Source organism: Pholcus phalangioides, unplaced genomic scaffold (assembly GCF_987345545.1).
Source record: "Pholcus phalangioides strain wild (caught in Gottingen) unplaced genomic scaffold, Ppha-v1.0 ptg000007l_1, whole genome shotgun sequence".
NCBI lineage: Eukaryota > Metazoa > Arthropoda > Arachnida > Araneae > Pholcidae > Pholcus > Pholcus phalangioides.
In genome coordinates this window covers 12,810,063-12,838,021 of record NW_028301600.1, presented here as the reverse complement: position 1 = coordinate 12,838,021, position 27,959 = coordinate 12,810,063, and the positions used below count along the sequence as shown (strand labels likewise).

Here is a 27,959-nt window from a genome sequence, read left to right as displayed (position 1 = left end):
AAATGAAAGTGAGATTGTATGATATCTGGTGGGTATGATGGACATGATAAAGCAGTACAGTCTATCACATGGAATTTATTTTTGGTGCTTTTCCCGAAGTAGATTCATGGAATGTTTGTGAACTGTACTTTTAGGGATTTATAAATATCTTCTACGGTTCGATTGGTTAATTATGATTTTTATTCAATTACCTCCATATTAAGATATGTTGTAACCACGGCAATAGATAATCCACTAAAATACATAATAATAATTAAATGCATAAATAAATAAAATAATCAAGACTAAAATTCGCGGATTTAAAGCTTCCCAAAACCGTCAAACTGCTGATTTGCATAAAGCATCATCTCCATAAAGACATCACAGATATTTTTAAAGACGTTTAACTTATTGGTAATGCTCATTACCTCCATTTGAAAAAAAATAAATTAATCACTATATTATGTGCCTAAAATGCAACTTCTTGACAGCCCTATTGAATACCCAGTATAAGTATTTGAAATACGTACACCGATTACGAAAAAAGCCAGACTGGACATTTGAGTAAAATTTCAACTTCCCCGTGTTGCCACAAAGTGTTTATTTTAGTATGAAGAAAAACACAACAGCAGCTGAAACATGCGTTAACAACCAAAAACGACCAGAGCTTTCGGGACGACTTGGTGCGATTATAGGTACGTCTCTCAATAAAAGCTTTATCTTAAGAAGGAAAAAAAATGTTTTTTATGACAGAATACATAAAATTATTGTGATAATGAAAAAAAGGATCAACGTAATTTTTTCAGAGCAGTAATTATTTTTTCTCAAAATCCGGATTAATATGAACATTAAAAGAAAAAAAAACAATGTAATCAATAAACTACAAATTAATCATTATTTCAATAAGTTTGGAACAATACGATTAATACCGATTACTGTTTTTTCACAAAAAAAATCAAAAAAATCGTAGTACAACCAAATAATACTTGGAAACTAAGAATCTTTTATCTTTTTATTTATATGAATCCTTACAAGTAACGGCTTAAAAGCCAAAAGCCTAGCTTAGATAGAAAAAGTATATTACGTATTTAGAAGAATAAAAAATGTCGACGTTATAATGTGTGAAATCATCTGAAAAATGGGTAGGGTGCAAATATTTCATCGAGACAAATACGGTTCATTTAGTCAATTTGGAAAAATACGGGATATATCAACTACTATTGCAAAATCGGTAGGAAATTGTTGCTGGAATAATAGTTGAAAAAATAGGCGAGGCAAAGCCGAAGTGTAAATGTGAATACGTCCATCAAACCTCAATGCAAACTTTCGGTCTTCTAACTATATAAGTAGTAAGACTTTTCAGATAAATAGGGTATTTATGCAAAAAATGCAAAGAAGACAAATAAAATTTAAATGGTCGAATGGACGACGATGGAAGTCGAATTTCTTTAATATACACTGGTGTAAGAAATTAAGAGAATTTGCAGACTTGGTCGATTATCTCTTGAACTACTGTACCGATTTTAATGAAATTTGATATGTACATACATTGATACAATAAAAAACAAATAACCATTCAATAATTGTAATACACACGCATGATCGTGCGTAACACTCGTTGGAGTCGGAAGGTATGAAACAGCGGTTGCAGAATAAACAAACAAATGGGTTAATAGATGGGTTAATAGGGGGTATGGTCCCCTCTTACAGATATACAGGTCTCGCAGCGTGATTTCATACTTAAAATAAGGCAGTTTATCATTTCCTGTGGCAATTGGTCTCACTCGTTCAGCAACGCTGTTTTCATTCCCTGGATGGTTCCCGGAGGGGGGTTGCGAGTTGCAATTGTCCTCCCCAGAGCGTCCCAGACATGCTCTATAGGGTTAAGGTCTGGAGATCTGGCTGGCCAATCCATCCGGCGAATATCCTCACTCTTTAGAAAATCGTCGAGCAGAAGAGCTCTATGTGGCCTCGCGTTATCGTCCATTAAAATGAACTCAGGGCCAACTGCATCCCTGAAAAGGCGAACATAGGGCTCCAAGACCTCATCCCTGTACCTCACACCAGTCACAGTGCCTCTTTCAAAGACATGGAGAGGTGTGCGGCCATCCAACATGATGCCTGCCCAGACCATTAAACCTCCTCCGCCATAATGGTCGATTTCGCGGACATTGGAGAGTCCCTGGTTCTCTCCATATGAACGTACGGCGAGAATCGGTGCTTAGGCTGAACCGGGACTCATCAGTGAAGAGAACGGTCGCCCATTGATCCATACTCCAATCTCTATGCTCTCTGCACCATGATAAACGGATTCTCCTGTCCGTAGATGTGAGCGGGACGCAAACAGCAGGTGTTCTTGCAAACAATCCTCTCTCGTGAAGTGTTTTGGAAACAGTCACCCTTGATACACGGGTTCCTGTGGCTGCATACAAGTCATGAGAGAGCTGAGAAGCTGTAGCACTCCTGTTACGCCTCGCTATAATTGACAAATGGCGATCTTCTCTGGCCGTCGTGGCTCTTGGACGACCTTGCCCAGGCTTTCTCTTGATGGATCAGGTATCCTGGAACTGTTTCCATAAGTTATACACGACGCTGGGCGTTAAATTGAACTCTCTACAAATCTGGACTTGAGATTGGCCTGCTTCTAGCCTCCCCACAATTCGCCACCTCATTCCATCATCTAAACGTTGGTGGTTACTCATTTTTACTGTTACAATTTGAAATTAACCGATTGCTGCAAAATAACACCAATAAATTCGCCGAGGTGTGCTAGCGAACGAAATGCGTCTTAACTTACTCGCGCTTATAAAGCCTGTTTCTCTACTGACTCCGCCTATACACACGTGTACGCTTACGTATTTGACGTATAAGATTTGCATTTTTGTTTAGAAGCAGTGGTTTTACATTCAGTTCAGTTCTTTTCATGAAATTCGATAAAATATGCAAATTCTCTTAATTTATTTCACCAGTGTATTAACACTAGTGAGAAACCTTTAAATTTTTCTTAACGAGCTCTACTTTCCGATACCATCGACGTCTATCTGCGTGTCGCCCTTTCTGAGATATAGCGTAAAATAATTTTGTTACGGAAGTGTACCACTCGTCATAAGCAGTGGCGTATTTACGGAGGGGCTTAGCGGGCCCTTTATAGCCCAGTGCGGCAAGATCAGAGGGGCTGCACATTTGAGGAATGAGTGGCCAAGAAAATTAGTGAAATGGGAGAGAAGAGCAGCAAAATTTGTTTGACCCTCAATTAATCCGCTTCTGCCTAGACAGCAAGGGACTACTAGGTCGAGTGACTTAGAACCCTTTGAGTGACATAGAGCTTGAGCAAAGATGTGAGTGACCAAAACAGTGTGCAATTATGTCAGTGACCTAGAGCTTGAGCAAGGATGTGAGAGACCAAAACAGTGTGCAAGCATGTCAGTGACCTAGAGTGTGTGCAAGGATGTGAGTGACCAAAACAGTGTGCAAGCATGTCAGTGACCTAGAGCGTGTGCAAGTATGTGAGTGACCTAGAGCTTGAGCAAGGATGTGAGTGACCAAAACAGTGTGCAAGCATACTATTTTTTTCCGAATTTTACTGCTAAATTTTATGTTATAAATCACATAAACACTTTTCCAGGAGGCACTTTCTCCTGGAAGCCATCTTAGAAATCCCCCGAAAGTTCAACTTTAAATGCTGCCCTTTGATGAAAGCCCCTAAAATTCATATTCACCACATTTTCAACTCAAAACTTACACAATCTTTTAAGTCAGGGTTTAACTCCCTGTAGTCAAAAGAAAAAAATTCTACAGTGAGAAAAGTAATCCACATATTTGTGGCACCAGGATCTGAAAGGGTTAAGCTACACGTGTAGTATCCAAACCAGAAGATGTGGCAACACCAGTAGTCATCTAATTTGTGTTAACAAGAGCTATCCGTATGCACAAAAAACGCATATGTGTATAATATACTTCTTCAGATGTGAGCGTTGACAGTGGGTTACGTTGCGTTACGCTAACTTTTTGAAGATGCACCCAGTTGGATCAGAAACATGACTTAAAACAGTGTTTCTTAACTTTTTTCACCCATGGTTCCTTTGGACCTCATTTTTGTCTTATGGCTCCTTGTGGTACCCTTTACTGAACCGTATATTATATCGACATAAACCCCAATCCCCTGTTTTAACCCTCTATGTTTCACCCCCATGAAATCACATTGCATTTTTTTTACAAATACGTGGTTGTAAATTAGTGCAGCTTTAATTGAAATAATTCATCAGCACAGGAATTAGATTAATTAGATGAGATTTTTTTTTTAATTAGCTCAAATGTTTAATTGAGGGTGAAATATACAGTTTGTTTTGATTTTAATTTTATCTATAAACAGATAAAATCTTGCTTAGTGCGAAGTTGAATAGTTCTTACCCCTTGAATTTTATTTCCAATGCTTCCAATTTTTGGTGCTGTTTTATAAATCTCTGAACACGTGTAAAATTTCAGCTGCTGTCAAAACGCGCCAACAAGAAACCAACTCTTTCTAGATAAAAAAGTATTGTACTTGTATAGTCGTATTTTTTTTTGTAATGAAATAACACCTAAAGATGTACTGTATTTCTTAAAATACAAAAAAATTTCAGAAAATAAAATGGTATAATGAGTTTTTGATCATGTATTTGCTATGTATATTCAAATATACACGGGGCCATAGAAGGTCAACTAGGATTACGCCACATCCAGTAGTGTGAGATCCTTTCTACTTAATAAATTGATAGCTGAATAAATTTATAAAAGTGAAAATTTCCATAAATAAGAATTATCTTTAGTCTTTCGGGCTAGATGCCCATCAGCCTACTTCTTGGGATGTTCTATGGACAGTAGTTTTGCATGTGTTGAGTTTTACAAACGGCTAAACTAACTTAAACTGCAGGCAGTTTTTCGATTCTAGAGGTTCAGTCATAATTTTTCTTACTATACTTCACTTTAATTCTTTTTTTAAAATATTTTCAGAGAGGTCTCTCCGGCCTCTTTGATCACCTGTAGTGGTTCCCTGTTTACTTTACCTGTTACTTTGCCGCTGTGGTGGTCGAGTGGTTATAGTGACGGACTCGCGATGCGAGGATCCGGGTTCGAACCCCACAGTGGTGGTCGGCTGACGTTGGTTTTCTGTGGTTCCCAACTTCGAGGCGCAAATGCGAGCCGATCTCCCCGTTAAAAAGTCTCGCCACAGAGAGCAACAGTCCTACAACGATAAATCATTCAAACATAACACTTCACTCATAGTTAGAAAAACTGGTGGCAGATGGCAGCACTACACATAACAAGCATTACAGAGAAACAAAAAACTTCACGTCAGGTTTCACTACACGTACACGCACATTCCCGCATGTACCGATTCGTTGGGAGTTCCGCAGGGGGGGGGGTGCATGTGTGGTGTAGCAGTAGTAGGTAGGGCCTCCAAAAAATGGCTCGGGGATCCATGATGTTCTTAAGTCAGCCACCTCGTTGGGCAATTTGCCTGTTGGGGCGTGGTATTTGTATTTATTTTATTCCGTATCCGCTTGAAATACCTCAGGGTCTCATGGAGACCATGTGGTTCCCGGTGAGAACCACTGGTTTAAAATACGTATTCTTACCAAAAATTTGTGACGGGCGAAAAATACGGGAAAAAGATGTCTCATAAAACAAGGACCACCTAACAAATGAGTCAATATTGATCCATTTTTTAAATTGGAACCGGTTATACAGAGTCTCTGTAATATATTTTTGCTTCTTAATATGAATTATTATACATGGTTATGATTGTGAGTTACAGACAGAAGATGAACGTCAAAGAGGAGTGGTTTGATGACCCTGTGGATGAAGATTCAGCTATCAGTGACGAAGAAGAATGCAACATTGAACAAGTAATTCAGAGTATCATCGAATATATGACGGAAGACCAAGGTATATAAGAATTTGCTTTTAGTTTGCTAAAAACTCATTGATTATAAACGAACTTTCGTATTTGTAGTTCGAAATTTTGTTTAAAATATGAATAAATGTTTACAGGATACATGAAAGAGGGCATCCTCGAAGATGTTGGACGTCAGGTATCTTCTCAATGCCTGCAGAGTTTCCGCAAGTCCATTACGTTTTTAGGGTGCTCCATAAATGACTTTTGGTTGACGGTAGACAACGTACGAGCCACGGCACTTGAACACGATACCGTATCTTCACTTAGAGTGGAATCTCTTTACGATGGACCACTGCAGATATTATACAGACCTCCGACGAAATATATTGGATATGTCTTTACGGGAATCATTAAAGAGTCTGCGATTGATCTTTTCCATCAGAAGGCGAGTCAATCAATATTATAACATCTCACCTCGTATTCACGTAAAAGAAGGAAAATGAGATATTTTTATGTCGATTTGGATTGGTTATAAGACGACAAGACGTGATTACACGCATGTAATAATTCAGAGACGCACAAGAAAAATATATATCTGTTTCGTGCTATTTTCGCAAATCATGCGTCGTATTTTTATAATTTTCAAATTTATAACTTTTTTTTGGAAGAGTAGATAAACTTTGCCTAATAATACCCAGAAATCACCAACGGATAAGGCGAATATACGGAATATTCTGCGTAATCGTTTTTTGTTGTATTTTGTTCAATTTTACTCCTGAAGTGTTCAATACGTAATTCTCAATGAAATAAGAGCAAATGTATTGCAAAATCTATTTGGAATTCAATCAAGTCCTAAGAGTTCGCTATGTAGAAGTTTAAAATTGCACATTATTGATCTCCATTATTATTTTATTGATTGGCTTATTAACAATTTATTTTTCTTTCACGCAGGTTTCGGTTAATATATCAAACCTTGGTGACGATTTCTTGTATCAGGTAACTAGTATAACAGATAGAGGAAGGAACATGGCGGATATTCAACTGTATTTGAATAAACTTTCAAACCTCCCAAAAGATCTGGCTTTACCCGTACATCTTATGTGTAAAGCTTTTCCATTTCATGTGGTAATTGATCGAGAAATGCAGATGGTACAACTTGGAAGTGGCTTTCTACGTATTTTTAAAAACAGTTTGTCCGTACACAACAGAAAGTTTTCATCGTTCTTTCTTATCAAATCTCCTCAAGTGGCCATAGCTTTTGAAGACATCCTTCAAATGAGAAACGAACCATTCGTTCTCGTAATCGATAAAACGGATAATGAGCAGACCAATGTTCATGTAAGTATACTCAAACAAAACCATCACGAGAATAAAAACTACTCTGATTGCTGCCGTACATTTCATCATTCGTGCATTTGATTCTCTCGCAGGGTATGAATATTAAAGGGCAAATGATCATGTGCATGGAGTCTCAAACGATCATTTTCTTGGGTTCTCCAGTTATTGACGGATTGGTAGGTTTGACAGGAAGAGGTCTCTTCATATCAGACATTCCCATACACGATGCAACTCGGGACATCATGTTAGTAGAAGAACAAACTCGAGCGCAAGATGGATTGAAGAAAAGAATGGATAAACTCAAGATATCTATTCAAGAAGCGAGTAAAGCCGTTGAAGACGAAAGACAAAAAAATGTTAATCTTTTACATCTAATTTTTCCCGCAACAGTTGCACGAAAATTATGGAGAGGTAATTGATATCTTCCTAATGGATTTTTCCTTTATGCGTAAAAAAACAAGACAATTATCTCTAGAAATGATAGTTTCCGTTGAATGGTAAAAGTAAGCATTTCATACCCCAGTATAATGGTCATCCATTTCTCTTTAAATCATCCATACTCTTTAAAAGACAAATTTTTTGTCCCGCCGGTGTGCGCAAAAGAGAGGTTTTACTGTGTTTCGTTTTCAACTATCATATGAAAAATTCACCTTCCCTAAATAAAAACATAGAGCATCAATGCAGCAAAAGGCAAAATAATTAAAGATATCAATAAAATGTTTATTATTAAATGGTTAGGTTCTATATATCAAAGATAGTACAATGCATTGCTTTATCGATACAAATTTATTGCATTCATTTACAGAAACGACAGCTATAGTTAAGAGATTAAATTCACTGGACGAGTTTGCTTGGAACGGAGAGAGACGTCTAGAAAAGATATGATCGTAACACGTAAAATATTTACCAGCATAGACAGGATTAATCATGATCGAATTTCAACGGGAGCGAGACACATCAATTACTCTTAATCCAAGATAATGCCAACTTGTTATGACAAAGAGTTTTCATACAAAATAGTATCATCAATAGTAAATTTTATCGAATACTGTTATCGATACTGAAACCGTATGGAGAATATTTTTGGAATAAATTGAATGGCAATTGTAAATACACCAATACACAATATACATACATAACAATATACTGTATATTGCAAACATACCAATTATTGCACTAAAATCACGAGGGACGACGTGGCATATGATACAAGGCAAATCTGTATTTTTTAATAAGGAGCAGTCGTATTGTTAATCTCTACTAAGAACGATGCTATTATCGGCGAAAAGCAATACGGCTATATAGCATGTCTTGATTATTTCCAACGCGTTTGTGACAACGATGCTCTTCATGTCCCTCACGCATCTTGCCCTAAAAAAAATGACCACTTTATATGGAGAACATACAGACGTAAACGCATGTTATGCTTTCGTATATGGAATAAAGCATAAAGCGGTTCTACTCTTAAATTTTAACTATACCATTGGATCAAACCATTTTCTTGCAGTTGCGCAAAAACTTTTACAGTCGCGTTATTTTGTAATTGCTGCATTGTTATACTTGGTAACAGAATTTTGAAGTGTCAAATTAAAATATATTAATGCGAGAAGCTTGTTGATGCAAACATTGACATTTTTTATTGACAGTATATTTATGATATTTTGTTTCGTATATTGTCGTATCGACGAAAAAATTTGGTTATGTTTTCTCTCACTATCCGAATTGAAAAAAGTATTCAATTAGGTTTTTATATCTATTTTATGGTGTTTTCGTTGTTTGGAGAATGAAAATTGCCTCGGAAAATCGTTTTTCCTATGTTGCGGGACAAAGAATGAATCACTAATTCAAATAACCTATGATATCGAACAGGCTAATAACGAACATATTCCCGACAATATGAATTTTTCTTCTGCTTTCAATTAATTACAGAGACTGAAAGATTTCGAATGTCATTTGAGAGAGGAATGTTTCTGTAGGTAACGTATTTTGTTGATAATATTAATATGTTATCGGGATTTGTGAAAGCCGTAAAATGCTAGTAAATAAAACCAATCCACACTAAATTCTGAAAATATGTATTCAAAAAAGAGACTTAATACGTTTTCCAATAAAATGTTGACAGGTGTTTTATTTTTCGGAAATCTTAGTTGTTATTGATGTTTCTGTCATTATTTTCGATATCGTCGCAGGTGAAGCCGTAAAGGCTGAGCAACGTGAAAATGTGACGATGTTGTTTTCGGATATCGTTGGATTTACATCGATTTGCTCCCTGGCAACACCAATGGACGTTATAGATCTACTCAACGCGTTATATACTAAGTTCGACAACTATTGCGGTGAACTCGATGTCTATAAGGTTGGTAAACAATTGGCTCTCTTACTGAACCAAACGCATCACATAAGACTTAAAAAAAAAGAAAAAGATATATAACAAAAAATAAATTGAATTACTTGTTTTCGTGAATAGTTTTTGTTGAATATTTTCATACATTGTTTGCAGCATCAAACATTCAGTGTTGTTTTCTTTGTTGTAGTATTTATATTCTAAAAATATTGAGAAAAATTAAAAAAGAAAATGAAGTGTAAGCTTAGGAGATTTAGCTGTAAATTTCAAACTTTTTGAATGAACTCAATTTTTTCCCGATAGATAAGTTTGTTGAATTGAAACATCTCTACAGTAGTTGATGTCAAGAGTGAATTGTCTCTATGCCGATAGATTTATGTCGCAAACAGTCAGAAAAGTTGATTAGAATATGCCAGTGTCTGAAAGTACCGAAATCTTAGGTCTTGTGGAAAATCTTACTCATTCATAATCGAAAAATGACTTTGATCAAAAAGTGGTGAAAGAAATAAATGTATGTTTAGGATCTCTCAATCATCCACCACGGTGATTGAGAGTTAACCTCCATATTCTTTTATGCAGAGGTATTCTGGAAGACCAGCCACATGCTTGTACAGCTTGGTTGAAATACGCACATCCAACAAGAACTTAATGCCTCATATGTGGACGAAACTCATGGAAATACAGTCGATTTCGCTCATAACGTTCCCACTTAAAACGTTTTCCCGCTTAGTACGACTTCTTTTCGTCTCGTCCCGACTCTAATAAATTTTTCCGCTTAAAGAGTTTCCTGCTTACAACGTATTTCCGTGACGATTTTTTGAAAAACGTTTTAAGCTCGATCCTTGGATCACAATTCTTTAGAAAAGAATCTTCTTATCCAGCACAAATGTTTTAAAAATCTCATTCAAAAAGTTTGCTTTGATCAATTTTGTCGCATCACGGTCATTTTCTGCGCACGAGAGCTAATTTTAGACCGGGACCTACAATTTATTGCCGATTCGGAACGGCAGGCTTGCTTTTATACTCATCGAGAGGTTGGTGCGTTAACTCTTAGATGGGGGACTGCCTGCGGTAGCAATTTTTTCTGCGGTCATGCAGTGGCGGATTACCGCACAGGCGTATGAGGCGCGCGCCTGGGGCCTCGGCAGAGCGGGGGGGGGCCTCCAAATAGTTGTGTGCTTCATCCTACATATGAATTTACATGCGCATCAACAAATCTCTTGAACTAAGTACAGCATCTGCTCTCCCTTTTTTTTTTTTAACCGCAATTTTTTTTTTTATGTATACTGTACGTATAAGAGTTATGGAAGAAAAACGGGAACTGAAAGAAAAGAACAATTTACAAGACGCAGCTCTCAAGGGCCAGTTCTTCCCCGACAAAGAAAGAAGAGACATTGTAAAGCGATCATTCAGGGAGGGGGTGACAGCCCCTACCTTTAATCCGCCCCTGATAGGGGGCCTCCAGATCAGGTTGCGCCTGGGACCTCCCAAAGTCATGATCCGCCACTGCGGTCATGTCACTGTTTTTGTTGTACCCCTGTGTCAGGAAAGTTTTTCTGACAAGGACGAACTGGGTATCGAACTCGCGACACCTCTAAACATCTTTTGGTACTTTAGGACCTGGATTTTTAACGGGGAGATCGGATCGCATTCACGTCTCAAAGTTGAGAACCACAGAAGAAAACCAACTTCAGCAGACCATCACTATACCGTCGATGGACTGCGGTGGTGGTCAGCTGAAGTTAGAGCTGGCAGACAAACATAGTGTGTGAGGGCAATGAACAAGCCACTCAACAAATTCTTCGAGAACTCTTCCCACTCTTACATGTACCGGACCGCTTATATAAACATTTCCTACATTTCTAGCTACATTGTAGAAATTTAGCACATCGTAACCAGCACGATGTATCTTAGCACAAGTATCTTATCGACCTGGGATATACCACGCCCAAGTTTGGTTTGTTAGAATTACAAACTTCTCAGAGAGAACTCTCTCACATTTCCATGATATAACTTCAATAAGCTTAAAGGATAAAGTATTTTGCAAAGGATGGTTTCCGCAAGGTTTTTCCTGGATTTTATGTGTGTAAGGCCGGGATTACACTATAAAAGTTCTCTAAAAGTCCTTTTATAAAACTTGAAAAATTCAACCAATAAGATTATTGGTTGCATTTGCTCGAATGTAAACTATGAGCTTTATTGGTTGGATTTTTTAAGTTTCATAAGAGGGATTTTATCAAACTTTTATAGCGTAATACCATTCTAAGACCAAAGTTACGCTACAAACGTTTTTTAAAAGTTCTTCCATGAAACTTGAAAAACGCACTGAATAAGCGTATCAATTACATTTGAGCGAATGCAACCGATGGTAAATTGTTGTTTTTCAAGTTTTATAAAAGTTCTTTTATCAAACTATTATAGTGTAATTCCGGCCTAATTCCGGTCTCATGTAAATTTTCGAAAATAGTGTAAAAAAGTTATTCAAGAAAATAGAAAGAGATTAAAAGCTTGATGGTTTTTCTCCAGTTCAAAAATTTACTTAATCGGTTTTTTTAGACAGAAACAATAGGAGACGCATACTGTGTAGCTGGTGGACTACATAGGTCAAGTAAGACACATGCCGAACAGACCATATGGATGGCTTTAAAAATGCGAGACTCTGCGGCACAAGTTAAAGCACCAGATGGCAAACCAATTCAAGTGAGCACCTTTCTTTGGAAAATTTGGTTTCGTTCTTTTTGACAATATATTGAATATTGACAATTGGATTGAATTGAATATTTGACAAGGGAATTGAATTGAATATTTGACAAGTGAATTGAATTGAATATTTGGCAATTGAATTGAATATTTGACAATTGAATTGAATTGAATATTTGACAAGTGAATTGAATTGAATATTTGGCAATTGAATTGAATATTTGACAATTGAATTGAATTGAATATTTGACAAGTGAATTGAATTGAATATTTGGCAATTGAATTGAATATTTGACAATTGAATTGAATTGAATATTTGACAAGTGAATTGAATTGAATATTTGGCAATTGAATTGAATATTTGGCAATTGAATTGAATATTTGACATTGAATATTTGACAATTGAATTGAATTGAATATTTGACAATTGAATTGAATTGAATATTTGACAGTTGAACTGAATTGAATATTTGACAATTGAATTGAATTGAATATTTGACAGTTGAACTGAATTGAATATTTGACAATTGAATTGAATTGAATATTTGACAATTGAATTGAATTGAATATTTGACAATTGAATTGAATTGAATATTTGACAATTGAATTGAATATTCTTGTCTGTCGGTGAGTTTTAGCAACGTATGAAATAATTAAGTAAATCTAATTAGATTAATTATTACTTATTTTATATTATTACTTAATTATCGGATTAATTATTACATCTTATGTATTTATGCAGAACAACCCTTTTACACGCATTTAACGCTGTTCTTTCCCAAATTTTTCCTCCGTTTTTCGAATTTTAATATCTCTGTGAATATTGCACTTAAACAAGAATATTGCACTTGAAACATAGATTTTATTTGTTGGCATCAGGAGAGACAGGGCAAAAACTTTTTTATTAGAAGTTAAAGCAGTTAGAGACCTTATAAAAATTTAGATTTTTTATTTTGTTGCACACTATATTTTCACTTTCAAAACCGGTACAGGGTAATTTTTGAACACCTGTTGAGCATTTTTTAAATTAGAATCATACCCCCTACGACGGACGGTTGTGAGATAAAGGCACTTACAGGACACCCTGTATAATACGGTATACTTGTTGCAAACAGTATTCGGCTAATTTCCGGTTCGTCCTTGTCAGAAAACTTTCCTGACACAGGGGTGCAACAGAAACGGCGACATGACCGCAGTAAAAATTGCTACCGCAGGGAGTCCCCCATCGGGGGGTTATCGCACCAACCTCTCGATGAATATAAAAACGATCCTGCCGTTCGGAATCGGCAATAAATTGTAGGTTCCGGTCTAATTAGCCCTCGTGTGCAGAAAATGACCGTGGTGCGACAAAAATGATCAAACAGTATTCGGCTTCCAATCTACAACTTGATAGGTCTGGCTTGGAAACTCGGTAAGTGGTCGTGCGACATGATGGTGCCCATGACAACTCCGCCGCCTCAGTGGTTCTTTTCCCTTAAAAATCGGAATTAATACTGGGAAGAAGGCTCTTTCCAGATCAAGGTGCATCGAGAATCAGTGTGAAAGTTAAATCTGTAAATGATACCTGGGCGCTCGCTTCGCTAGCCGTTATTATTGTCTTCTCGATACACGTGAACCGTATTTGATTAAATCAGAAACACAAAAGGGGAAACATTTTTTAGTAAATCAATAAATGACAGCAAAGATGGAAGGATGGGGGAAAAACTTGGATAGGTTTCAGACCGAATCAAACACACAACCTTCTGTACGCGAGTTTCGTACTATAACCATTACTCCAACGGTGGATGCTGGATTCCAGCACAATTATATGTATCTATTGTTAAACGTCGCCAGCAAAATTTCACCAGGAGATGTAATGGTTCATCACTCATTTCGACCAATCACGATGTACTAAATTTCTACAATGTCGCTAGAAATGTAGGAAATGTTTATATAAGCGGTCCGGTACATGTAAGAGTGGGAAGAGTTCTCGAAGAATTAGTTGAGTGGCTTGTTCATTGCCCTCACACACTATGTTTGTCGGCCAGCTCTAACTTCAGCTGACCACTACCGCAGTCCATCGACGGTATAGTGATGGTCTGCTGAAGTTGGTTTTTTTCTGTGGTTCTCAACTTTGAGGCGTGAATGCGATCCGATCTCCCCGTTAAAAAATTTCGCCACAGAGAGCAAAATACCTACAACGGTACAAATATTCCATCGTTACGTTTCACTCGTAGTTTGAAAAATAAATGAAATCATTATATAGCAATTCACGCACAACCCTAGATACACACTCAGAGTGTTAAGGCCGAAACACACTATACTGACATGACGTGATTATCATGTCACATCACGTCAGTGTAGTGTGGCCTAAAACTCCTGGTCTATAAGTACACGTGCACACTTCCGGCACAACTCATGTGGTAAGTAAATTGCCCATGGCGATAGACTGGCGTTGTGCTCGGTTTGATAGGTTTTAAAGAAAGCTCCGTGAGATCGTATACTGATTCATGAGTTTCCTACGAAAATTCTCTCGAATGAGAGAACTAGAAATTTCCCCTCTATATAGCGTACTGATGAAAAGCGCCACCTACCGGCTTATGATGACGATTTCGGAGAGAGATATATGTGGGTTCCTATACAAATCTCATTCCTTCAGAATAGATGATATCTACTTTTTCTAAACGTTTGGCCCAATATTTTTGAGACATCTTGTATATAATCGTTACTCATTATACTGTTCAGATTTTATTATACCATTTCATTTTATTAATTTTATTCGATAAAATTCTATAACACACGCTATGATTGTCGCCGATGAATTAACAAAGGATAGCGCCTAACAATAACAAAGGAAATAAAGCCACCTATACGTACCAGAAGTTATTTTCAACTAATTTATTCAGTTTCAGTCAAGTATTTTTTCAGGAATCCTAAAAAAAAGGTGTTCATTATAATAATTTCAAACGCTAGTGCATTAAAAGATCTTAATAAAAACCTCAGTTTAAGTGATTTATAAACACGTGCACGGACTTGGTAAAAAGTGGTTTTTTTTTGTTTTTGCAGAGATTGGGTAATGGCGTCTCCTTCCTATTTTAATCAGATACAGCATTTTTTTTATTGTTCTTTGCTCTTTCAGTCTCGAAAACAACGTTTTTCTGTTTGTTTTTATTTTCCTCAAGGAATAAATTTCTTTAGCCATAAGAACGAGAATTTTTTAATTAAAATTTTTTTATTTTTCTCACAAAAAATGTATTTCTGGATGTAATATGCTAATGAGACAACAACAGAAAACGATCGATAATATAAAAAAACCTGATATTACATCTATAATTCGATGGCTATTATTTTGTATTTTATACTATGATATTACAAAAAAATGATTATGCGTGTATGTTATGCAGGACGGTTATAAATAAACTGACGCTACTCAGACCGTATGTAGCGCCCATTCTGATACTTGGTATATAGAATGTATGGACCATGGGGGAAAAGAAAGATTCAATTAAAAAAATATATATTTGATTTTTTGACCACCAAGTGAAAAAGTGGCGCTTTTTTATCTCAGTTATCTTTTTTCCATGGTCCAAATAACGTTTTTACCAAGTTTCAATAAAATGCGTTGACGTTGCTAGTTGGTGCGAAGTACCAAGCACTGATCTCTCGTCTTCTTCGTCTTGGTTTCTCTACTTAAGTAGACATTTACTTGATCAGTCAATGGCAAAATGGTTGCTTAAAAACAACCATCGGTGAGAATTTTTTTTATATCTATAAAACAGGTATGAATAACGTTGAACATTTGCAATTATATTACACAAAAAAATAAACTATGGTGAAAGGTTACAAAAGAATTTTCAGAGCATTTATATTATATTATATGTTTGTCTTTCAATACTTTACAGCAGCGGTTCTCAACCGGTGCTCTGTGTGCACTTCCCAGGGGCTCCGCGGCCACTTGAGGATAATAAAATAAATCCATAAATCTGATAAACAAACAAAAAAAGACGCCTAAATCGTACCGCCATATAAATAATATACTAAAAAGGGCTCCTCGAGTTAAACAGGGCTCCGCCCCGTAGAAATTATACACTGAAAAAGGCTCCGTGAGTCTTGTTGAGAACCGCTGGTTTACAGTAATCAATTCAGTGAATAAATGTATTTACATAAAATATTCTCACTACTACAATACAATACCAGTATAGTGATTTACATTGTTACAATTTGCAGAAGTTATAACATCTTTCAATTTATACCACATCAGTTCACACATATATTTGCAAATATGTAAATCTCAAAATTACAAATATTCTCATTGTCTACAATATTAAAAATCCAATTTCACTAAAGTGTTTTTAAGTTGGAGCTTGAAGGGCTTCGCTGCCGAAGTCTTTTAAGTCATTGTTTCCTTTCGTCTTTCTTGTCAAACATCGCGGCTGACTGTATTGAAATCCCATTCGTCTTCTTCTGAAGTTGAATCCACTGGGACTCGTATTTACTCTTGATTCCTTTTCTATTTATACGGAGATTTCTTTTGTTGTTCCTGGGATTCTTCTGGCAGAATTTTCCTTCCAGGTGAAAAGCGCCACTTTTTCGCCTGGTGGTCAGAAATTGAACTATTTTTAAATTGAATCTTTCTTTTCCCTATGGTCAATATATCCTATATATCAAGTTTCATCAAAATACCTCCAACAGATTGGGCACTACATACGTCTGAGTAGTGTCAGTTTATTTATAACCACCCAGTATTAGTAATTAATTGAAAATTATGTTGGTAATTATATAAGAAATTACATTAATAATTAAATAAAATTTATTTTAATGATTCACTAAACATATTAATATATTGAAAATTATATTAAATGATTTACTATATAAAAACTATATTATACTTCGATTAATGAAAATAATACATATTTATACAGTGAAACCTGTCTTTAACGGAACCTGTATTATGCTGAAACCTGTCTTCAACGGAGAAAAATTTCGGTCCCGTGATATCTCAGTATCAAAATACATGTTTAAAAACCTATATTAAACGGAACCTGTCTAACACGGAAAAGAAAATTATATCCTCTTAATGGAAATTTTTTTACAGAGTTGACAAAAAAAACTATCTTTGGGTTACAGAAAATAATCATGTTCCAAAGTTTCTGACAAAAAGGCATCTCAACTTTAAAATTGAATACCTTAAAAAAACTTTTAATGAAAAAGTTTGTTACACGTTCGTCAGACACAGCTAAAATTTTTCATCACAATCTTTGATGATCCTGGTTGAATATTTCATCTATAGATGGCACTGTGCTGGTCCAAATCAGATTTGTTAAGTCAGCTCTGCATTTGTCAAATTTCTTGAAGAATCGACATTGCTTGAGAAAAGCAGATATCCGTAAGTGTTTGTGCTTGCACCGGATACATGAACCTGCGTCTGAGGGCCAATGAATGTTCGTTAACTGCACCGGCATCTATCGTTTGATCATTTGATCATTTTTGTCGCACCACGGTCATTTTCTGCACACGAGGGCTAATTAGACCGGGACCTACAATTTATTGCCGATTCCGAACGGCAGGCTTGTTTTTCATACTCATCGAGAGGTTGGTGTGCTAACCCCTCGATGGGGGACTCCCTGCGGTAGCAATTTTTGCTGCGGTCAAGTCGCCGTTTTTTGTTGTACCCCTGTGTCAGGAAAGTTTTCTGACAAGGACGAACTGGGTATCGAACTCGCGACACCTCTAAACATCCTTTGGTACTTTAGGCGAGCATCTTATCGACCGGGCTACCGCGCCCCGGCATCTATCGTTGAAATAAATAATTGCACAATTTCGTAAGAATCGGTAGTTAAAATTTTACAGGCTGTCCAACAAATATGCGAAGAATTCTTTATCATTCCCTGTTTTTAAGACATTCAATCTCAATGTTGCGAATGCCCTCTTCCGCACACCCTGTATGTATCCAATCCGACATCACATTTTTTATACAGTCCATTATATACATACTCAACAGTTTTAACATATAATGTATCATATACTAAGTAATGAATACGTCAGTAATTCATTAGAACATAAAACGTACGTTACTTTAGCTTTTATTTACTTTATTTAAATTGAAGCACAAACAAAATCATTACATTATTTGAAACATATTACGCCAATTGAGCCTCTATTCAGCGGAAACCTATCTTCAACGGAGAAAAAACTCGATCCCCTGTGATTCTGTTGAAGACACGTTTTACTGTAATATCAATATGTTTACATTGGAAGAACGCAGATGTCGGGGAGGATATGATAAGATTTAAGAGTGTAAAATTTTCAACGGAATGGATAGCAGGGACCATGAGTTATTAACCTGCCCAAAATGTTTTTGTTCTCTCTTCTTCATTCATTGAAATGCATTTTTTACTTCCCTTGTGCACAAACAGGTTTTAGCGATTCGATAAGAAAGGCGTTGAGGTACTGTATATAGAGATTGGGGGGGGGGGATGTTGACATGATTGATGTTCCATCTGAACATTGTTCAGCGGTGGTCAAAAAAAGTGAATAGAATGCTTGGTCTCATTTTCAAAAAAGTCTCTTCGCGTTCTCCTAAAGTCATTCTTCCGCTTTTCCGAGCCTTAGTTTGTCCTGGACTGGAGTATGCTGTAATCTTTTGGAGACCATACCTACAGAGGGACATAGACTTGGTTGAAGGGGTGCAGAGAAGAGCTACGCGTGTCCTTATTGGCACATGGGGTTTGGGTTATGCAAACACCAAACATGGTCCCCGCTCTGTTCCTCGTGGGATATAAGCAGGTTACCTTACGGCTAGGCCATGCTGGAAAACTGGAAAAAAAAAGAAAAAGCCCCGCCAGCCACCAAGACCAAGGGCCGAACGCCGGCTGGCATTGCGCCACTGGACCTCCGACCCACGCAAAGGACTACAAACACTAACACCAAACATGGCCCACGCTCTGAAGCAGATTACCTAGTGACTGGGCCATGCTGAAAAAACTCTCTTGATGTCCGGGCCCGGCAGGCATCCCCGGCCCGTAAACACAGGACCCAACCCCACCGGGGCCCCCATCGCCTCCGACTCGTGGCAATCACACCCCCGAAAGTCCCCGGAAACCCCCGCCGGCCGCCAAGGAGCCCGGACGGTTCGCCCGCAAGACCGAGCCATCCACCTTCATCACCGTACTCTGTCCCCAACCATCAGCCGATCTGCAACACCAACTCCTCTAATCTTGTCCTCTGTTGGACGGGTTTTTTCATAGGCCCGAATCTGAAAATAGAACATAGAAATCTGAAAAAAACAGGATACATGTACAAATTCAGGTCCAAAATGAACTATAAATGCATAAGTGGGAATTATCGATATTGATCAATTGCTGGTATTAATAATATCACAAGACTGCAGGAGCCGGGGGGACTTTTTATTGCCAATTAGAGACATATTTAGATTTGGATATTATAGTCCTAATGATGATAAAGTCCAGAGAAATTTCAAAGTCCAGTTGTGGAAAAGTGGATTCACCGGTGGTATACATTCGAACACATGAATATATTGATGAATAACTAAAATTATGGCGTTTCGTATAGCAGTTGAGAAAGTATATATAACGTGATTATAAGCAGGTGTCCGGGTACAACGTCAGAGTTTTTATAACAGATGGGCTCTGGGAATGATCTAAACAAAAAGCGATGCCACGAAACGTAAGATATACAGAGTACATACATGATAATACGATGTAAACATTGTATAGTATATAACATATGCGTAGTAAATATACATGAAATGAGATAAAATTTAATTATGCGTATAGGACAACATCCACAAACACTATGCATGATTCAATAATAAAAATTCAATCAATAATTCATGAATTATTAGTACACCGTCAATCGACTGCTTTTACAAGGGGACACCGGTACCGATTGGTAAAGGACATGCGAAGTTATGGTGTCGCAGGGAATTTTTCTCTAATAGGGTTGTGAATAAATGGAATAGCTTAACCCCGGAGGTAGTAAATTGTAACACAATTGGCACGTTTAAAAAGAAATACGATAAACATGTTGAGGTAAATCGAGAAGCTATCCATACTTAGAATATGACAACCATAAGTATTCTTTATGGGCATTGTTAAATATTTCATCATGTATATATTTTGTTTGTAATTGCATTTTTAATTGGGTTGCTGTATTTTTGAAATACATGACATCCATATTTATTATGGGCATCTTTTTCTAAGCCACTTCGTCGGGCATTTTGCCTGTTGTGGCATTGCATTTGTATTTGAATATTCATCATTAGAATAGGTAGCGATTTTCGGCCGAGGAACAAGTATTTGGTACCTCATTTGCTTCTCGTTTTAAAACAAGAGTCTTGTTTTTTTCGAACGACAGATTGTAAAACTTCCTGCATTAGGGAATGTTTATATAACTGTTTATATTTTTGGCATGCGTCCGAGCCCACAAACATTTATTCAAAAATTAGAATTTTTTACATGAAGCTCGAGACGAGGACCACGGATCTAAAACACTCCCGACACCCCTGAATTTAATTCCCTTTACTTAAACTGAGCATTCTAGCACCATGAACAAATTAGCGACGTCGAATGAAACAAATAAAAAACACAAAATGAGAAATTGATCCTCAAGTGATATCTTCTTGTCGAGAAAGAAGTTTTAGGTGCAGTATAATGGACAGATAACTATATAATGCTTAATAACTTATTAGAGAGCTATATAAAGCCGAACTATTATAGGCGTAAACTTGTATCCGGTTCGTGAGCCCAAGCCCATTCAATATTTGCCGCTCTATCTTGCTAATACCTACAAAATATTAAGTGTTTCCCCCCTCTCGACCCACACTATTTTTGAGCCCGCTCAATATTCGCAATAACTTTCGCACATTGTACTTGATATCATTTCGAATTTGGTAACCCACTAGTCAGTTTTAAATCCCCTCCCTTCGCGAAATTATTCTAATGTATGACCCCCTCAAACGAAGACAAACATGGACACAAATGGAAAGAAGATATCGAGTGAAAAACGTGTTTTTATCTACTCACACAAAAATTTCTCAAGGTTACATTGTTACCTCAAGTCGGCGTGCGCACTTTGGCAAAGCGAAAGAATGATGTTTGTATTGCTTCTATAGAAGTGCCGACGTAATGTTACGTCAGAAACATTGGACGGGTTAATATACCGTCAATCAACTGCTTCGACAAGGGGACACCAGTATCGTTTAGTAAGGGACAACTCCAGTTATGGTGTCGCGTGGAAATTTTCCTCTAATAGGATTGTGAATGAATGGAATAGCTTAAATTCGGGGGTCGTAATTTTTTTTTCTAACACAATTGACACGTTTGAAAAGAAATACGATGCGTATATAATGGGAGGAATCTAGAAGCATCCATATTTAGATAAGACAACTGTAATCTTTTTTATGGGCAGTGTATCATATATTATTAATTATTAGTTTTTTTTCGTGATGTTATGCCCTTATATCGGGTTGCTGTATTTCAGTTGTATTTGCGGGCCATATCTTTTATGGGCATCTTTTTTTCTCCATACCTCGTTGGGCGATTTGCCTGTTGTGACCTTTGCATTTGTATTAATAATTAATTTAAAATAACTATAAAGTGTCTTCTATTGTTATGTTGGGGCTGCAATCAACACAAATATCCGCACAGGGACTTCGAAAAAAATCTTTAAATGGAGGTTAGGGGTCTGCTATATAGGGGTCCGACAGCATCTATCAAACAAGTTAGTTATTTGGGATTTTTTCTTTATATTTATCATTTGTACAGAGAATTTTAATGGTTACCGGAAGTATAAAAAAATATTAAATTACATTCTGTTTGTATACAGGGTGTCCCGTAAATGACATAAACTCTATGAAGATTCTTTGTTGAGCAGAGTTTATGCGGTTTTTACGGGACACCCTGTATACTAAGAAAGCACTACCGATATAGTACAAAATCACATTCATGGTAAATGGATGTGAATCGGAAATACACCAAATTAGTTTTTTAAGAACATGGATTTCTATCTACTGAACTTATAACACATACAACAATAGATATACGCCCACTCTATAAAGTCAGCAAAATATTCAGACGCTAATTGACACGTGAATGAGGTTAAAATTTTCCAGAATGTCGTAAAAGAGATTTAACTAAACATGTGTGTGTTGTATCATCAACATACTGTATGTACGGGGTGTATCAAAAGTCACTAGACCTAAAATCAACAATAGAGCATAGGGTTTGGACCAAATTCGTGACGAATTCCGATTTTACTTGGTGGCTAAAAGAAGCGGTTGATAATTTTCCCGATAGGCGGTGCTTGCCCTATGATTTGGTAATATTTAGCGAACGAAAACTTGCTTAAATTGCTTACAATTTACTTCATTGGATAGTGTTTGAAAATATCAAAAGTTCGATGTATCTCCGTGCAAGGGCGAAATATCTCGTAGGTGTCTAAGTAGGTGGAAGAAGTATTTCAGAGTGTCCTCTTCAGTACTTTTCAGTGTCCTCTTTCCCTGTCATCATCGAGGTGCTTCGGTATTAACCATATGAACGGAATTTGATTTTGTCTCTTTTGACCTCAGTATAATTATTATACCTTTTGCAAAGAAGGTGAGAATAACGTTTGACGAATGAAAAAAAAAAAAATTGAATCACATATTTGGAGAAGGGAGGGTTGCATTGTTGCGTGTGTGGTTGAAAAAGAGCGGAAACCTACACTTCTCACCTTTTTTCGTTTATTTCCTAAATCCGAACGACGATATCAGTTTCTGAGATATATTGCTAGTACTTCAACTATATATCGCTTAAATGTGCTGCCAAAAGCCCGTACGTAAAGGGGTTAAAAATCAACGAACATAAACTAGAACAAAAATCGATGTTTTGTTGCAGACATGTTTTCTTAATGTAATTTCATTCGCATGGAAAGCTTGGCCACACACGTGCCCAGCCTGGCCCAATACGTTGCAAGGTTGGTCGTGGGTGAGAAATGTGGCCGTTCCACCATTAGCAATGATTGTCAAATGTTGGAGAAGCTTTCCTTTCTTGCAAACCGAGCACAACTCCGGTCTATCGCCATGGGCAATTGCTTACCGAGTAAGTTGTGCGGAAGTGTGAGTGTGTGTACCTAACAGTCTGAGTGCGTATCTAGGGTTGTGTCTGATTTTAATGCTGGAGACTGGAAGGCATATTGGGAAAACTGGTCGAATAGAACTACCAGGACATTCCAGCTTCCAGCCTAAATCAAAGGAGAGCCGCACCTTCCCGATTTTCCAATCCATCGGGCCACACATTGGTCGAAGAACACCAACAGCCGCAACACACGTTGGCGTACTAAATTGTTCTGGAAGCAAATATTCGCAAGGAACATTAGACCAGGCTGGGCCAGTGTGTAGCCAGCCTATGCCACTGCCTCATAGCAGCAGGGGGAGGCAAACATTCGAAGCAAATGAAAGAGATGGTATTTTTTCGGCCTGAAATATACTGAGAAATATACTTTTCTCCGTATATTCGAAGCAAATATTTGCGGATGACTATTGGGATAGGCTGGACTCGAGTGTAGCCCTAGCTTTACCGTACATGTTTCTTGTGTAGATGCACCACCTATCAGTCAAATTTTAAACTATTTTTGTTGCACTGCAAAATTCGGATTCGTGGAATGAATTTCTGTGCAATTTTTACATTTAAAACTCGTATAATAGTTTTTTTTTCAATTTTTAAGAATTTTCAAAAAGTTTAGTGAATTCTTGTTCACCTTGTATATGGATGAATATCTAAAAGTAGTTCAATCAACTTATATCAATGAAACAATAGAACGACCCAACCACTATCGTATTCTTAGAAGATACCAGAAATTTATGTGAGAAAATGTTTCGCCACGAAAGACGTCACGAGACGTTATTTACACAATGTTTCATTTTGGTCCATTAAACTTGTTATCATATATAAGAAAATTTTCCAGACAATAAATGATGCAACAAAGAACTATGTATTTCGTACATTACTGCACGCAATCTGTCACAGCTGTACAAATTTTCCATCAATCACAGAACAAAAGCAAAAACAAAATATTTTTGTAGAACCACCATTTTCGCTATTTATCGGTCTAGAAAAATTTCAGTTTCCATGAAATACCTCCCCAGCTTTGATCATTACAGTTCATGACATGATCGCGATAAATATTACAACAATGAAGTTCAGAAAAGAAAATCAACAGTCAGTCAAACTACCGTAGAAATGGCAAATTGATTATTGAAAAAAAAAAAACAAAACGAATTAATGAATTGCATATCTTTCAGATGCGGATCGGAATACATACTGGTGTCGCATTGACAGGAGTAGTAGGATCAAAGATGCCGAGATACTGTCTTTTTGGCAATGACGTTACACTTGCGAACAAGTTTGAATCTGGCGGCGAGGCTATGAGAATAAATATCAGCCCAACGACTTATAAGTAAGTTATACCGATAAAATATATTTACAGGGTGTCCCATAAATTCGTAAGTAGATAAAAAATTTAAGGGATTGATATATTTGAATGCGGTTTGTGAGGAAGTTATCCTCATGAAAGGGGATTATTTTAGACAGAAAAAAATGAGTTCAAATTTTTGGCGACAGAGGACACTGCACGAAAGCAAATCACTAGAAATATGCAAGTCAGAGTCCTATAAAATGCGACGTGTACGATTAACAGCTCACTTCTGAATTTTCCTGTTACTATGACGTTGAGATTGGTGGCAAGCATTATTGGTGAAGTTGTTTTACCTCAGCCAGGAATCGCCGAATGGAGCTTTACTAACGTTTCGGACTCAGGAGAGAATGAAGAAAGGTTCAGGTCCAGAATTCTGTGATTTCTTCCGTGCAGTACCCTCTACCGACAAAAATTTTAACTCGATCTTCTTTTTCTGTATCAAAAATGATCCTCTTCGTGAGAATAACTTTCTCGCAAATCGCATTCCAATATACCGCTTCTCCTAGAATTTTTATAAACTTTTAAATTGTTTACGAATTCATGAGACCCTCCCCCCCCTGTACTTGTTAAAAGCTTAAAACTATCCTTCTAATACATTAGAAAGAAAATTAATAAACCACAAAAGCTATTGAAAATTTACAAATCACTTGAAACTGCGCTTTGAAAATTTCCCACTGCTTTACGTGTGTTGGTGGAATATGATTGAAGTGTTTACAATTTTCAACGGGATGGATAGGATAGCCTATAAGTTATTAATGTATATCATATATAATGTATATTCAGTATCGATTGGTAAGAGACAATTTCAGGTTATGTCGCAGGAAATGTTTTCCTAACAGGGTAGTTAATGCATAGAATATCTTACCTTTTATTGTCGTGAATTCCCCACAATAGACAGCTTTCAAAGAAAATATGATAAGCTTGATGGGAGTTATCGAGGAGCTATCTTTACTTAAATGAATGGCATCCATATTTTTATATGGGCTTTTTTTTCAACGTTTTTTCTTGATATTTACATTTATAGTTTTTCATATACAGGGTGTAACTGCACCGATGGCCAGACCTGTAAGTGGTGATAGAACTCGCCAAAACAAACAACTTTTACCACACAATGCACCCTCTCACGGCGAGTCGCTAGAGGGCAGTTTCTCTGGAGTCGATGAAGCGTCGCCTTTCGCAAAACCTGCCATTACGCTATTTGCTGGCAGAGATGCAGCAATATTCGAAATAACGTGTAGAACTCAGATACGTCATTCATGTTGCAAGGAGTTGTATAGTTATTAAAATAAAATAAGAAATAGCTTTTTGTACGGACACCCTGTTCTCAAAATCCAGTTAGAAAATTGTTGCGCTGCCTCTTCTGGGAAAAAAAAACAAAAAATTCCATACTTCCAAGTGCAATATTTGCAGAGATATTTGAATTAAAAAATTGAAAGAATGTGGGGAAAGAACAGCAAAAACTAACGGACAACGCTTCTTTCCTTTACTTACGCTGTTCTTTTAACTTTCCTAATATCTCTGCGAATATTGCACCTAGAAACGTGGAATTTTCTTTGTTGGTCTGAGGAGAGAGACCGGGCAACAACTTTCCACTTGGGTTTTTGAATCCAGGGTGTCCGTATAAAAAGTTAATTTCTTTATTAATAACTATGCAAAACCTCTTTCAACATGAATAATGTATCTGAGCTCTACGCGTTATTTCGAATATTGCTGCATCTCTGCCGACGAACAGCAGCTGAATGACGGGTTTTGCGAAAGGCGACGTTCCATCCACTTCAGAGCAAGCGCTCTCTCGTGGCTCGCCACTTGCTTTTCGACCCCCAATGTATGGTAAAAGTTGTTTGTTTTGGCGAGTTCTATCATCCCTTACAGTTCTGACCATCAATTTAGTTACACCCTGTATATTTTAATTTTATACTTTTTATTATTTTTTTTTTCAGCCGTCTTGCAGGGAAATGTGCCTGTTGTGGCTTCCGATTTTGAATTGAATTGTTCAGAAAACTTAACTTATATAAGTGTGTAATTTTGTGGTGAATTATCGCATTTTCATTCGTGTTGAAACAGTATTTTTAATCCTTTATATACTGATGGCACTTAAAAGTACCAGATTAGATAATTTGTTTTGATCTCATTGTTTCAGAAACATCGCTTTTTTGTGTTTGCCTTTAATTAGAACTATAAAATGACCAACCAAATAATTTTCATGATAATTATTTATTATTATCATTACATTTATACTTTTAATTTATTATCATTTTCCTCTTATTCTACTTATGATAATGTCAGATATAACGGGTTAAATGAAAATATATTTTTCTTTACTTGTCAAGGCTTGTGGAAAAAACTCAAACATTCGTGTTTACTCCAAGAAAACGAGAAGATCTACCGCCTGGCTTTCCAGATAACATCGATGGAATTCCATATTTCGTTGATGATTATGTAAATCCAAAAGCCCCCGCAAATTCTCCTTTATTCACTCATATAGACGAAGCCGTCAAACAGTTGCAAATAAGCAAACTCATTCATTCCACTTCAATTGATTGATGCTGTTTACAAAGATGGAACAATCTTATATTCTTCTGATGCATTTATGTCCTTGAAGTTGTGAATGTTAATTAATATGATTTATCCAAACTATAATTTCATGGAAATCTAATTAAATCAGATAATTAATGTGCGTATGTAGAATTCAAGAGCCTCTCAATAAGTCTTTTGTTACTGCGTAACTATTTCAGAAATTGTGTTTGCATTGTCGAAATGGAAGATTTTCGTAAGAATCAACCTTGTAGTTGTAATCAAAGTGTTTCAAGAGCTGTACATGAAAGTGTGCATAAACACATCAAGATGCATTAGAATTTAATGTTGTACAGTGTGTATAAATTTAAGTGTATGGAGTGACAGAAAATATTATAATATTATTTAAAATCAAGAATTTAACGATATTCAATCTCATTTACGCTTACATACGCTTTAGTACAGATTACATTACCGTGAGAAACTTGTGCGGGCTTTGTTATCTCAATCTGAAGAATGTTTGAGTTTATGAATTGATTAATAATTATCATTGAATATGTTATATACGTCTATATACAACATATTTAATGATAGGTATATAGAGTGATTCTAAATTCATGAGACAGGGTTTTAAGGGGTGATAGAACGCGTACCCATAAACAAGCATTTTTTATCGTGAAATGAATGTGTGGTAGAATTTGTGAAAGTTTACAAATTCTATAATAAAATATATTTTTGATATATCAATGACAC

At 36.6% G+C, this 27,959-nt stretch overlaps 1 protein-coding gene across 1 annotated transcript in view; it reads left to right on the top strand.

Moving 5' to 3' along the window:
- The window catches only part of LOC149084931 (guanylate cyclase soluble subunit alpha-1-like), a 42,683-nt gene extending 15,363 nt beyond the window's left edge, over positions 1 to 27,320 (top strand). Inside the window, exons 4-11 of the mRNA XM_089233825.1 lie at positions 5,777 to 5,907; positions 6,013 to 6,302; positions 6,809 to 7,195; positions 7,288 to 7,606; positions 9,385 to 9,551; positions 12,096 to 12,239; positions 24,520 to 24,674; positions 27,023 to 27,320. Of these exons, the coding sequence (XP_089089951.1) occupies positions 5,777 to 5,907; positions 6,013 to 6,302; positions 6,809 to 7,195; positions 7,288 to 7,606; positions 9,385 to 9,551; positions 12,096 to 12,239; positions 24,520 to 24,674; positions 27,023 to 27,236 (1,807 nt within the window). The 3' untranslated portion in view covers positions 27,237 to 27,320. The remainder of the gene's footprint in view (positions 1 to 5,776; positions 5,908 to 6,012; positions 6,303 to 6,808; positions 7,196 to 7,287; positions 7,607 to 9,384; positions 9,552 to 12,095; positions 12,240 to 24,519; positions 24,675 to 27,022) is intronic.
- Positions 27,321 to 27,959: the final 639 nt, after the last annotated feature.